The sequence below is a fragment of the Elaeis guineensis genome, chromosome 9, assembly GCF_000442705.2.
Source record: "Elaeis guineensis isolate ETL-2024a chromosome 9, EG11, whole genome shotgun sequence".
Taxonomy (NCBI): domain Eukaryota; kingdom Viridiplantae; phylum Streptophyta; class Magnoliopsida; order Arecales; family Arecaceae; genus Elaeis; species Elaeis guineensis.
This window is the reverse complement of record NC_026001.2, coordinates 10,134,414-10,147,380: the sequence shown is the minus strand read 5'-3', so window position 1 is coordinate 10,147,380 and position 12,967 is coordinate 10,134,414. Positions and strand designations below refer to the sequence as shown.

At 39.2% G+C, this 12,967-nt stretch overlaps 1 protein-coding gene and 1 non-coding gene across 5 annotated transcripts; both read right to left on the bottom strand.

The window, feature by feature from the left end:
• Positions 1 to 1,290: 1,290 nt before the first annotated feature.
• LOC105051705 (uncharacterized) lies at positions 1,291 to 4,492 on the bottom strand. Of its 4 annotated transcripts, XM_073243483.1 has the most exons (5): positions 4,408 to 4,492; positions 3,729 to 4,105; positions 2,554 to 2,651; positions 2,049 to 2,400; positions 1,291 to 1,583 (listed from the first exon to the last, which is right to left on the bottom strand). In XM_073243483.1, exons 4-5 carry the CDS (start codon positions 2,340 to 2,342, stop codon positions 1,437 to 1,439), a joined length of 441 nt encoding a protein of 146 aa, XP_073099584.1. In that variant the 5' UTR covers positions 2,343 to 2,400; positions 2,554 to 2,651; positions 3,729 to 4,105; positions 4,408 to 4,492; the 3' UTR covers positions 1,291 to 1,436. The 4 variants fall into 4 exon arrangements, with proteins under 4 accessions (XP_073099584.1, XP_073099585.1, XP_073099583.1 ...); XM_073243484.1 differs by lacking the exon at positions 3,729 to 4,105 and having other exon boundaries at positions 4,354 to 4,408; XM_073243482.1 differs by lacking the exon at positions 4,408 to 4,492 and having other exon boundaries at positions 3,729 to 4,277.
• Positions 4,493 to 7,335: 2,843 nt separating this feature from the next.
• Positions 7,336 to 7,409, bottom strand: TRNAT-AGU (transfer RNA threonine (anticodon AGU)). The gene has a single exon. It is a non-coding gene; the product is annotated as a tRNA-Thr (tRNA).
• Positions 7,410 to 12,967: the final 5,558 nt, after the last annotated feature.

The window sequence follows — 12,967 nt, the reverse complement described above, 5'->3', positions numbered from 1 at the left end:
TATTTTTGCTATCGGTGAATGGGTTTTAGATAACCATCAATGAAGGGTCTGCTGAATGTCATGTGCAGGATGCTATGGCTGCGGTGTACTTTGTGAGCGTGTGGGCATTTGTTGCTTGTTTAATTTATAATCACAAAGGAGGTTTCTCTTCAGCCATGGGTACTCATGGTTTAAACCAAGCTAAGAAAAATGAGTTTCTAACATGTAGCGTGATTGATGTTTCTTCTGGCATCCCAAAGCTAAGAAGAAATAGTGGATCCAACTCTCTTCATGGTCTTGAGTGATGTAATGTGACTATGGATAAATAACGCTCATGGACATGAGATTTAAATTTCTGAAACAAGATGTAAATAATTTTGTAATATAGAGGTATTGTAATGTGAATCAGCTGTTGTTTGTAAAGGTCCATGGATTTTTCATCTTTTCTGTTCATTTTGTTCTTACATCAATTTATTCAAAAGTAGGTAAGTCTGCCTGTATAGAAGTTCCAATTGTTCACTCATAGTCTGCAGGAATTGTAAAATTGAGCCTTGTGCTTGGGTGTTGGCAGAGGTCTGTGTTTCGGTCTGGGAAATCAGTTTCCCAAAAATAATAACTAAGAGCAAATGAGAAAGAAAAATGATTAGCTGTGCAGGTGGCTAGATTTTCTGCAATTCTATTTGTTGGCTCGGTTATTCATAGAATTGAAATTTACGAGTCACGAGAACTGCAAGCAACTGCCTTCTTTGAGAAACTTTCATTGCTAAAATTTATCTGCTGGGGACGTCATCCAGCTCAACTGCCTTCGCTGAAAACCACTGGTCCCTACCACTAACTTGGCTGGAGAATTTTTCTAAGAAAGGAGAGAGACTAACTGCATGCACCTTATCGTTTGTTTGTGCTTTGTTACAACCATGTTTATGTTCCTCAAGTCAGATTGCAAGAATCAGGAGTGTCCATTTTTTCTGTTTTACCGATGCATTGTGTTTGATAAATCCAGAGATATTTTGTCAAGATAAATGGATGTTAAACATTATCCCCTTTGAACAGCTAAGCTTAAGTGTCTTGAAAAATTTATAGAAAAATTATAGGTATCAAAGTAAAACCCTTGTGAAAATTCCTGCAACAAAACCAGCTTTAGCTCAACCAGGTACTTCTCTCCACATGGAAGAGGTCCTGATTCCACATGCAGGTGGAAGTGTTTCAGTAGATCATAGAATGTCTTTATTGATCAGCATCAGGGATATCATGAGAATCTCCTGTTCAGTAAGCATGGTATATAATGGTAAAACAAAGCTAGAAGAGATGAGATACTCTTGAAATATACTCCTTTTGAATATATTCATGGTAAAAGCTATACTCTGGTGCAGGTCTTAGTACAGGCAAATCATTAGAACCATAATTATTTGAGCCTGCACCATATTTTCAACTTGCATGGGATTACTACATGTGAAGAACTAGGGAGAACTAAAGGCATGATGATCATGGGAAGGCCAATACATCCCTTCTCTTGGACAGGGGTGAGGAGCTGGTTGGGCTAGGTATGTTGGATATATTTGCCCCGGCATCAACACGGATACATCTAGGGGATATGGAGTTTCCACCTGTCCCAACCACAGGAAAATTAGTCAATAATCAAATAATTGGCCAATGAACTATAGGTTGAAAAAGAAGAGATTTAAGTGCATAAAAATATGAAATAGGCAATGCCCGGAAGCGCGGAAGGGATTCTGCCATGTCCATTAATAGGATCGCTTTATGGAGAGCAATAAATTGTATCACCAATTCAATATCTGAATTTGTATAGTTAATTGCAATTTTAACTTAGTTTTGAAATTTCAAAGAAAAAAACAATTTCGCAACGTCTAGTTTTGAAATTTTGCAGAATAATTCACCATTTCAATATGGTGCTTGCTAAATTGATAATTCTGCCAATCAGAAATTCAAAATTGCGACTCATCTTCGAACCAAAACTTAGCAGTGATTTCAATGTTCTGGAAACAATTACTAATAAATCATTCTTATAAAACTAAACAAGCATTATACAGCAATAACACAAGTAGACTTACAGAATCTGAATTGCTGAGCTTGCCAAGTGAATGCGTCTGAGTCGATTGTTGGCCCATCTCCATGGATCTTAGAGCATCAGTTTGAGATGATGGGTGAGAGAGCCTTGGTCCAAGTAAATGTTCGAAGATTGCCATGATGAGGAACATGGATACTAGGATTGCTGTAGCAAGAAACCCAAAAGAGATTGCATTCATGGATGTGCCAAAGTCCTTCCAGGAAGCCTCCCTATCAGTTGTTCCTGATGGACTTGGGTTCTCACTCCAAAACTTTGGTCTCTCTTCTATGCTATTCATAGCTTTTCGCTTGCTCTCTTTAGCAACGTTGATAGCTAGCAATAATTCCAACGATAATCTGTAGTTAAAGGATTGGCTTAATCACCTAACAAAAATTACATCTCTCTAGGTGTATACCAAAGTTTTCATCTTGTCTTCAAGGCACTTTCAGCAAAAAGATATGCAAGCGTGATCAAATTGTCCATAGATAGAATAGCAGAGGCAAACTAACCTTATGGAAGCAGATGATTAATAGCTGGATTGAAAACTGTTGTGAGTTGCTCAACTTCTACGTGAGAGTTGGATTTTAGATTCTTTGTTATCAACAAGCTGCAAAAGCATCAGCACAAATGGTATATCAATAATATTCCTGTGCAAGCTTTGAGGCAATGCTTAAATAACATGTAGTAGATGAGGAGAAACATATTATTTTTGATTAAAAAAAAAAAAAAAACAAACATATCATATAACCATCTATCAAAGGTTTTATTTCTAAATTTTCCACATTTTAAAACGATAGCAAGTTTGGTATAAGAAAATTGCTTTAAAAGAACTTTGGTGGGAGAACTACGAGAATGACATAACACCACAACCACAACTGACCTCTTGATGAGAAAAAAATTAATGCCACAGAGGGAAGAGAAAGCAAATGGTATCCATATAAAGAAGAACAAACCTACATCTTGTTCATAGAAAAGTCAGGGAGAAAAGAAGAAGAAAAAAAGAATGCCAGAACTGAAGAGTATGGATCACATGAAACCATCTAATGTTCATCGAGGTTATTTCATTTGGAAATTAATTGAAATTTTAAGAAACAAGTTCATGCATCAGATTTAACATAACCAACAAATTATAAAAGAACAATTATAGGAGGATAAAATTACACGCAGATAGATGGTCATATTTCCACTACTTATTTTCACAACTTATTTATTTTCTAGTAATACAAATATCTTTAATAGTTAGATATCTTTGAAATTTTCAAAGCATACTCAAAGCAAAATAACACTAAATAATTGCAGAAGGATAAGGCCTGCATCCCTCGTCAACCAGGCATGATGGCATTCTCTTTGTACTAAGAACAGAAGCACATGAGTTTGCATCCTGAATTTCTGACATGAAAGCTAGCAGAAACTGTCACAAAGACTCAAGCAAAGGCCTCATAGACAGGCATGGTGATATTCTTTCTACCATATCCATTCATTGAATCTTTCTCTTTGCTAGGACAAGTTTTCATATACAAGATGCTTAGATAAGCCACAGACACTAGAAAAGAGAAAGGGAAGGACAATGACTTGGGGGGTTGAGCACAACTTTAGCTTAAAAACCACAACAAAGTGTGATAATTGTACAGATGATGCTCAAATGAAGAGCGAAGGGAAGGGAGACTTGGTAGATATATCTAACCTGATGTCGAACCCAAAGGAAAAAACTGGAATTTTGTAACAAGGTCTTTGTCATGTAATCAAGGTGCATCTAGCTTCAGCTCTCCTTAATTATAACTTCACTATCAAGGAAGGAATAGTTGATGGTTGATCCCAGCTAGCATCAAGCTAATCGCAATCTTCCACCAAGTGGCATTAATGAAGGAGAAAAAGGATGCAAGTGCCTAGGCATTTCTTATCCTCTTCCATTGTTTTCCATAAGCTTTTGCTTCCACCTAAATGGAAACCTGTACTTTGTCCCTAGAAGACTCCCACCAGCTTCTCACAAGCAGCATTAGTGAAGGGGTGGATTGGTCATTGTCAAATGCCTATGTGCATGCCAGGTGAAAGTTCAGGACACTGAAAAAAATAAAGAGCATAAGTGGAAACCAACATAGTTCCTGCCATCACTTTGAGGAAAAGGAAAGCTGCCAGGGCAAGGTGCAACTTTTTTAAAACAGATGAAAGGCTGCAAGCGTGGTGGAAAATAATTTCTATATCACAGTTCAATTATCCAAGAACATGTTCAGATCCCACATAGAAATAGTCCAAGGATTTCCAAGAGGAAGACATGAAAAAAAAAGAGAATCCAAGTACAGAGATCTTACAGATACACATAGGCAGAGGTACCATGATTCAAGGGAAGAAAGAAAAGCATTCACCTAAAAAGAACCAAATGGATGCAGGCTCAACAAGTGAAGACCAAGAACATAAAAAGGATTGGAGGTGATCGGGCACTCGCCGGTTCCTCAAATTCCGCACCTCGATGATTATGATGACCTGTCCAAATGTGGTCCAAAGGCTTTTGTTAGGAGTCACAAAAGCCAGTAACTGAATTATCCGTCGAGAGAGCACATGGAGTGGAAAAAAGGAAAGGCAAAGGTATTGAAAAAGCTTTCAATAGGTATTGTAACCAATTGGCAAACACCCTTTGCTTCAAAGAAAAATAATTATGATAAAAAAACAATAGCTACTATTATTACAAAGTGAGATGACTAGAGAAGGAAGGGAAGCAAGAAAACATGGCTTTTTAGACTCATGAACATTGAGGGTCCATCTTCAACATGATAATGACTATGTCTATGAAGAAAAATAAAGCCTACAAAGACCTAGCATGAAATCCTTTGGACTTGTAAATGATGGAACAGCAAAACAGACAAAATAATTACCTGGCTCTATTTTTTTATTTGGTTTCAAAGGATTGATGTTGGATCATGTAAGACTGTTTCCTTTTCAATTTTCTCCAGCTGCGGGCGTTAGAACTCGGTCACTTCATTAGTTTAAGAATATACAATTGTTAAACTCTAAACCCATTACTTATAGAAATAAGATGTTGGACAAACTTGATGCATATTGTTAAACAAAATTATGAACACATCTTGGTCTATTGGTGCATTGTAGATAATTCTCTACATTTGCTTTTGAAAGGTTTCAGAGTAACTGCTTAGCCATCGAAACTTTGAGAAATCAAAGGTCATGCTACTAATTAAACCATTAATGCCAGGACTGAGGAGGTAAATAAGGAAATAATTTTGGAGAACAAAACATATCAACTGAACAGATTTTAAATGATTGAAAATGTTAGAAAACTAATTGCCAAAGTTCTGTAATAATAGTATTCCTTTGAACTTCCTCTTTTCTGAAAAACAAGAAAAGCCATTATTTGGGTCATGAACAAAGGACAGTTACCTCCTGCTTCATTTCAACCTGGAAGCAACAAGTGCCCTCATGAATGGACTGTAGAGACATAAAGTAGGAGAGGAAACAGTAAAGCCATGATTTTTTTTTTTTTTTTCTTTTAAGGTCTTGTCCTATTATTCCTGCAACAAAACCCAAATCAAGCATTCAAAAAAAACTGAAGAAAAAGGATTGAATAGATGCAAGAAACAATTTAGATTGATAAAGAGAGGAAAATAATATAGTTATATAAAATTATTTTAGAAAAAAAGGAAACAAAGAGCTTTCACGGCAGAAGTATTCTTCAACAAGGATTAAATCCTGATACTATAAGCATTAAGCATCCAAAAATGCAGACTGGACAAGCCAATCATATGATATTTAAATAACTTGAACAAATTGGCAATCAATGATGATTCCAACCAGGGAACAGAAGCAAAACAACGTAGATTACAGAAAGGCTTTTAAAAATTTACCACCGTCTGCGTGCACATAATTGATACCAATGAAATTAATACGAGTATCTTGCAGGGGAGACCACATCATAGAACGGTTCAGTAGGAAAATAGGTACCAACCATCCGACACCACCACATCATTAAAAAGAATTGATAAATTAAAAAATGGGACTTCGTTTTTGCGAACATCAAAACAAAGATGCACATTAAGTCCTTCTTAGCAATTTGATTAAAAGAAAAATCTCCACAATCTCAGGGTGCATATGTTTTGCAATTGGAGTTTGAATTAGAATCAGAATTAGAATCAGGATGGATTGGAATGAGAGTCGAAATTGCCATATCTTCTGACATGTTTTGTTTGTGATTGGAATTAGAGTTGGAATTAAAATGTGATTTAAATATTAAGGGAGAGTAGAGATTGAGTTTTAGAGGATTGGCACATTCTCGTTCCTCGAAATCAGAATAAGAATGGGATTCCTTTCAATCAAAGGATTGAAATGGGAGTCACTCATTCTTATTCCCACTCTAGAGTTTAATTTTTTCCAACCAAATGTGCCTTGGTCATGCTACTGAAACATTATGCAGAAAAATATAAAAGATATTATTTGGATTCTTTCATTGTTCTTTTTACCGCTTCACCCCTTTAAAACTCTTTGCTCTCCCACCAAACCATTTTTTTCACTCCATCTCTCAAGCTTTGCGGGAATGAAGATAACAAGAGTCATGACAAACAGGTTGATAAAATGGACAAGACTTTTGGATGGAAAAATAATACAATGATTGAAATGTTTGCTTAGCTGAAAAAGAGAAAAGAAAAGAGAGTGCTATTGGATGCCATGTAGTGAGTATGGATTAGAATGAGAATCGAAATAGCCATATCTTTTGACATATTTGATTTGTTATTAGAGTTGGAGTTGGAATCGAAATGTGATTTAAATACTAAGAGTAGAGATTGAGTTTTAGAAGATTGATGCATTTCTATTCTTCGAAATCGGAATAAGAATGGGATTTCTTTCAATTAAATGATTGGAATGAGAATCACTCGTTACTATTCCTACTTCAGAGTTTAATTTTCTTCAACCAAATATGTCCCTAATCATATTATTGAACATTATATGGTAAAATATAAAAAAATATTGTCTGAATTTTTTCATTGTTATTTTTACCGCTTCACTCCCTTAGAACTCTTTATTGTCCCATCAAACGATTTTTTTTCACTCCGTCTCTTCAGCTTCATTGGAACGAAGACAACAAGAGCACAAGAAAGCACGTTAATAAAATGGGCAAGACTTTTGGGTGGAGAAATAATACAATGATTGGAATATTTGCTTGGTTAAAAAAGGGAAAGGAAAAGGCAGTGCTCTTGGGTGCGGTGGGGATGGCATGTGAAGGGCTTGGATTTGATTGTTTAAAGCCTTCTCAATTTGTGTTGAAATTTGTAAAGAATAAAAAAAATTGCTTTCATTGAGATTCGAACTCAAGACCTCCCGCTTACTAAACGGGTGCTCTAACCAACTGAGCTATGAAAGCCTACTATGCCAGGTTTTGTCAAGACAAATATTCATCCTTTATAACTTTCTCTAGTTTTCCATGTCTTTCTTCCCCTTTGTTCAGTTGAAGAGAATTTTCACTCTTCTTTGTTTAGGTTAATTTGGAAGCCTTTTTCTCCCTCTTTTTCATTAACACTTTGCACTTGTTTACAGTAACAGACCATCATTTCATCTAGTATCCATTTCCATATCATTTATGAAACTGTGGATATAGATTATATTTCCAATATATTTTGAGACAAGTGCGTACTTTTCATTAAAATTTGATTCTGTACTCATGTAGAAGGGAGAAAGAAAAGAACTGTTTAGAGAAAAATAAAAACTGCATGCAAGGACCACATAAGACTTAATGTTTACGTGCAACATGCCCTCGAAGCAAGTTTAACCATCCAGATTTAATTCAACAGATCCCTTCATAACAAATGTCCACAGAAAAAATAACAGATACAAAGCTGTAACATTTGAAATTGGTCAAAATCTTTAAGCTGATCAAGGAAAAATAGGTAAGTAGGAAAAAGACAAGCTTCTTGACCTCACAGCCACATAATTTATGGCCTGAGCCCTCCTCCATGGAAACTTGGCCTTGTTCTATGGTTTTCTGGACAAGCCATGTCCAAAATTGGAAGAAGCATTGATGAACTTGAGCTTGATCTCTTATAGCTCCTTGCAAGGTTTGCTTGAGCATAACCTGCCTAGAGTGATAACTCACTTCTGTAGCCCAGCATAACAGCCTGTGATTAGCAAATAGTCATCCTTCACTAACTGCATAATGTGTAAAGCCTTCCATTAGCATCATCCCTTCTTGGTCCTGTCGAATATTCGCCGATCTTTATAACCAAATATGTGTCTCAAGGCATGTCATGTTCAAGGAAGAAGTGTTTCCCTCCATGGATCTAACTAGTCTATACAGGGTAGAACCAATTGAGGGGGAGATGTGCACCATTAGTGAGTAGATCAATGATACATATCGCATGGTTTTGATGGATGATTTATGTCCCTTTAATTATGGGCTTATGCCTTCTACTGGCCATCAGCTAGATCAACCTAGCTCAATTGTTCTCAATGCATGATGGCCCATCATCACAATCAAATCAGTCTCGGAAATGTCCATCATGCAAAGGCCCCAACAACTCAAGAAGCCCATTAGTCTATCAATGTTCTCGGGATAATTCTAGTAATGTAGTAGGTCTAGCAAGTGACAAGCATCGACACATCATATGATCACTCGCTCCGTATCGGTGTATTTAAGTATAGATTGAAATATGCCAATCTTCATCAAGTCTCATGCATCCCTAAATAACCAAAGTCAGTTTGATTCGATCGGCATTTAAAAATGGATGGTACAAAGCAATGTGTGAAAAACTCGCTGCTTTCCCTAATGATCACAATTGGAAGCTTGTTCCAAGAGAGCCTCGTATGCATGATTAGCTTTGCGCTGGTGGATCTCTTGAATGTCTTGAAGCATGATTAGCAGCTAAAGGTTATGATCAAGTTGATGGCATGGACTACACCCAAATATTCTCTCTGGTAATCAAATGTGGTAGTGTATATTCCAACTATCTTCTCTATGGTTATTGTTCCAAGCTAGGAGATACGTCAACTGACCATCTAGAGCATATTTTTATGGAGTAGCCCTCGGGATTCATTGACAAGAACCATCCAAACTTTATACTCAAACAGCCCCCAAGAGCCTCATTTGACCAACTCAACCAATTTTTTCGTGCTTATAGATTTTCTATTATCTAGTTGTGTCGCAACCTGAGACTCCATCTTAAAAGACTAGCCTAAAGATGTTATTTAGGTTCCTTGATTTTGTATAACTATCCAGGATTTACCCATTGCTAAGGGTCTCAATCCATTCAACACAAAAGTCACGACTAATGTACAGTCCACCAAATGGGCCCACAATGCAGTATCCCCTAGTCCACATAGACCATAAGTTGGACCCACTCTAATATCATCTGCAATAATCTAAGACTTTATCCAAAAAGGACTAACCAAAATATACCATTTGAGTTCTTTGATCCTATATAAATATTCGGGATTTACGTATTGCATTATCATCATGGGACTAAGCATATGCCCGCATGGATTCTCATGCGGCGCTGGTTCCATTATTATGGTTCTTACTGTATCTAGCTCTGCTCCGCTTCATGAATTCGTTAATGTTTTGGGTGGCAAGTTTGCTGCAAAGGTGATGGGTCTTCTCTGTTATCTTTGGGGCCTATAGAAGTCACAACATTTGGAGATGTTATTTTTTGGATCTTCTTGAAAGGGGAGAGATGACAGGCTACAACCAATCCCTACACGTATGCCAGAAAGTCTAGAAGTTTGTAGCTGGACAATCCTTTTCATGGCACTACACTCTACAAGAAGATTGCTGGCTCTTTTCAGGACCAAACTCGTACAAGACCGGACATCACCTATAGTATCACCTTTGTCTCTCAATTTATGCATAATCTAAACTGTGAGGCACTACCAGATGGTGAAACGCATTCTGAGATATATTCAAGGTTCTCTCCATCTTGGAATGTCCAAGTATATTATTTTGTGACAACGTCAGTGCTTTGTAAATCATCATAAATCCAACCAGTACACACGGAGCTCGACTATCACTATGTATTTGAGAGAGTCTCACCTGGACTTTTGATGACTTGTTTGTTCTCCTCCTCAAATTAGCTTACAGGTGTGCTTAACAAAGTCCTAATCTCGAGATGTGTGTATCAGAGTCTACAGGCTAGTTTGAGGGAGAAGCATTAGCCAAGTCATGCATACAAAAAGGATGAGCAGAATTTTGAAGTTTGAATTCAAATGAATCTGAACTCAATTGTTTAAAAGGGAATCTCATCAATTCCTTGATCCTCCCATTCTTTCCTTTTATGTTGTACAAAAATGATGTGTGTTTTTTTCTACCATTTTTCTTTTAATTTTTCTGAATTCTGGAGATGGGGGGTGGGTTTTCTCTTTCCTATCCATTTATGTTGTATTTGCCTTGCACAGTATTTTTGTTTGAATTCTTATGATTTATGGAGGAAATATGTAAAGAAACAAATCCCACCATAATATTTGTAACATACTGTCAGATGATGTCTCAAAAAGGAACAATGTTTTTGTAGCCTTTCCCTTTGTCACTCCTGTGGCAGCCAAATTCAAGCTTCTGAGAAAACAAAATCCATGAGAATTTTGGAATTGGCTTTGCAAAAGAACATGTTTTTTCCAGAACATCTCCACCATGCACATTGATCTCCATAAGGTGTGCCTTCTTTTGTTCAAACCCTTTCATTTTCCCAATTTGCGGGCAAGAAACAAGAAATAAGTTATTTTAGGTGAAGTGCACCCAACATATCTCAGATAGCTAGTCAAAGGAAGTGGGCATGTTCAAGTTGAGCATTGCTACAGTTGATTGTTAGACAATGATACCTAATAGTCCTAATAGTCAATTGTCATATTATGTATATATGCATCAAGAAAGAAGTTGCTGATTGAGGGCATGGAAATAGGTCACTTCATATCTGCTATATTTGGTCTGTGCACATGTAAGCCTGCATAAACTGTTGGAAAATAAACCAAATGTAATAAGTTGTTAGGAAAGTACCAATGCATATATCAAGCTATAGCTACTATAATATTCATGATGTATCTTGATATTTCCAGGGAGTGTCTTTTATGTTAGGATTTGACGTCTCGAGATTCAGCCCATATTGAGCCCACAGCGAGGTTCGCGGTGAAAAACGGAGTCCAACGAGATCAAGATCAATTGAAACGGAGCTCGGATGGAGGAGATATGAGCTTTTGAAGTCGGCACGAGATTCGAAACGGTGGAGGACCGCCGGCGACCGGCGGCGGGCAACAGCGGTGCGGCTGCAGGCGGCGGCGCACGGGACGCACGACCCAGGCCCACGGCCCAAGCGGGCGGGCGGCCCAGGCGGGTGTGAGGCCCAGCCTGGCGCGCGGCCCAAGCGGGCGCGCAGGCTCGCGCGCGGAGGCGGGCCGGCCCAGGCGGCCTGCTGGCCCTGTTCTCCGATCCACCGTGGATCGGGCGGTCCACGGTTGGGCCTGTGGACCGCATGGGCATTTTCCACATGTCTCACGCGGTCCACGGTACTATTCTGTGGACCGGTCACGATCGGACGGCCCAGGGAGTTTCCGGTGACGATCCGACGGTTCAGGAGGTTGATTTGGCTTGTTTAGGACTTTAAACCTAATCTAATTATGTTTAAATACTGTTTTAACCCTTTAAAAGGCCTGTGGACGAACAGTAAAGGGTGTGGATCGATTTTTCGCACCGTACGAGCCGTACGGAACCCGAAAGAAGAGAGAGGCGGAAGCGTTGAGAGAAAAGGAGCAGGAGGCTCCTGGACAGCGGTCGCCAGGCACTTCAGGGGTTCAGGGGGTCTTCCAAGAGAGAGAGAGCTTTTGTGAGGAAAACTTCTAGTGAGAGAGAATTGGGTGTACAAGGGTTGAGGGTGAGATCTCCTCTTGTAAAATTTCTTTTTCATAGTGAAGTTTGCATGCCCCATGGAGACGAGCCCTTTTTGTGGCTGATCTACGTATTTTGATTGTTTTTCTTTTCTTTTGTTTTTCTTTCTTCCTGCTGCATCGCGTGGTACTGAAAAGATCTTGGGAGATGGTGTTCTGGCCAGACATCCATCCAACAAGTGGTATCAGAGTAAGGCGGTACAAGGACGCAGATTGCAGTGGTGGTGAGCAAGACTGAAGATGGAGAAGACAGGAACAATCAAAATGGAGATCGACAAGTTCGATGGTAAAAGTAATTTTTCCTTGTGGCAGGCAAGGGTGAAGGACGTGCTCATCCAACAGGGGTTGATCGATGCTCTCTTGTGCGATGAGAAGCCGACCACTATAGAGGTGCGGGATTGGAAACGACTACAGATGCAGGTGGTGAGTACCATCCGCATGTACTTGGCGGATGAGGTGGTGATCCATATGATGAGCGAGACTTCTCCGACGGTGCTGTGGTCGAAACTTGAGGAATTGTACATGGCAAAGTCTCTCACCAACACACTTTTCCTCTGGAGGCAGTTCTACCAACTACGGATGACTGAGGGACAGAGCGTGCAGGAGCATTTGAGCCACTTCCAGAAGATCCTCACCGACCTTCTCAGCGTTGGCAAGAACGTTGAGGAGAAGACCAGGGCGCTGGTTTTGCTGGCGTCGCTTTCCCCTTCGTACGAGTCCTTAGTGACTGCTCTTCTAGTGGGGAAGAGCACTATCAAGATGGACGAGGTCACCGCGGCGATACTCCAGAACGAGGTTCTCAGGAGGGAGAACCCAGCTTCGAGCTCAGGTGGTGGTAGCTCAGCTTTGGTGGCTTATGGAGGAGCAGGAGGTGGTAGACGGAGCGACAAGAGATCGCAACGAGGGCGGTCTAAGTTCAGGAGGGACTTGAGCAAAACCAGGTGTTACCGGTGTGAGGAGTTGGGGCATCTAGCCAGAGATTGCCCTCAACTTAAAAATCGGACGGTGGCTGCTGTAGCGACGGTCGGCAGCGATTTAGATGGAGATGTCCTGGAGATA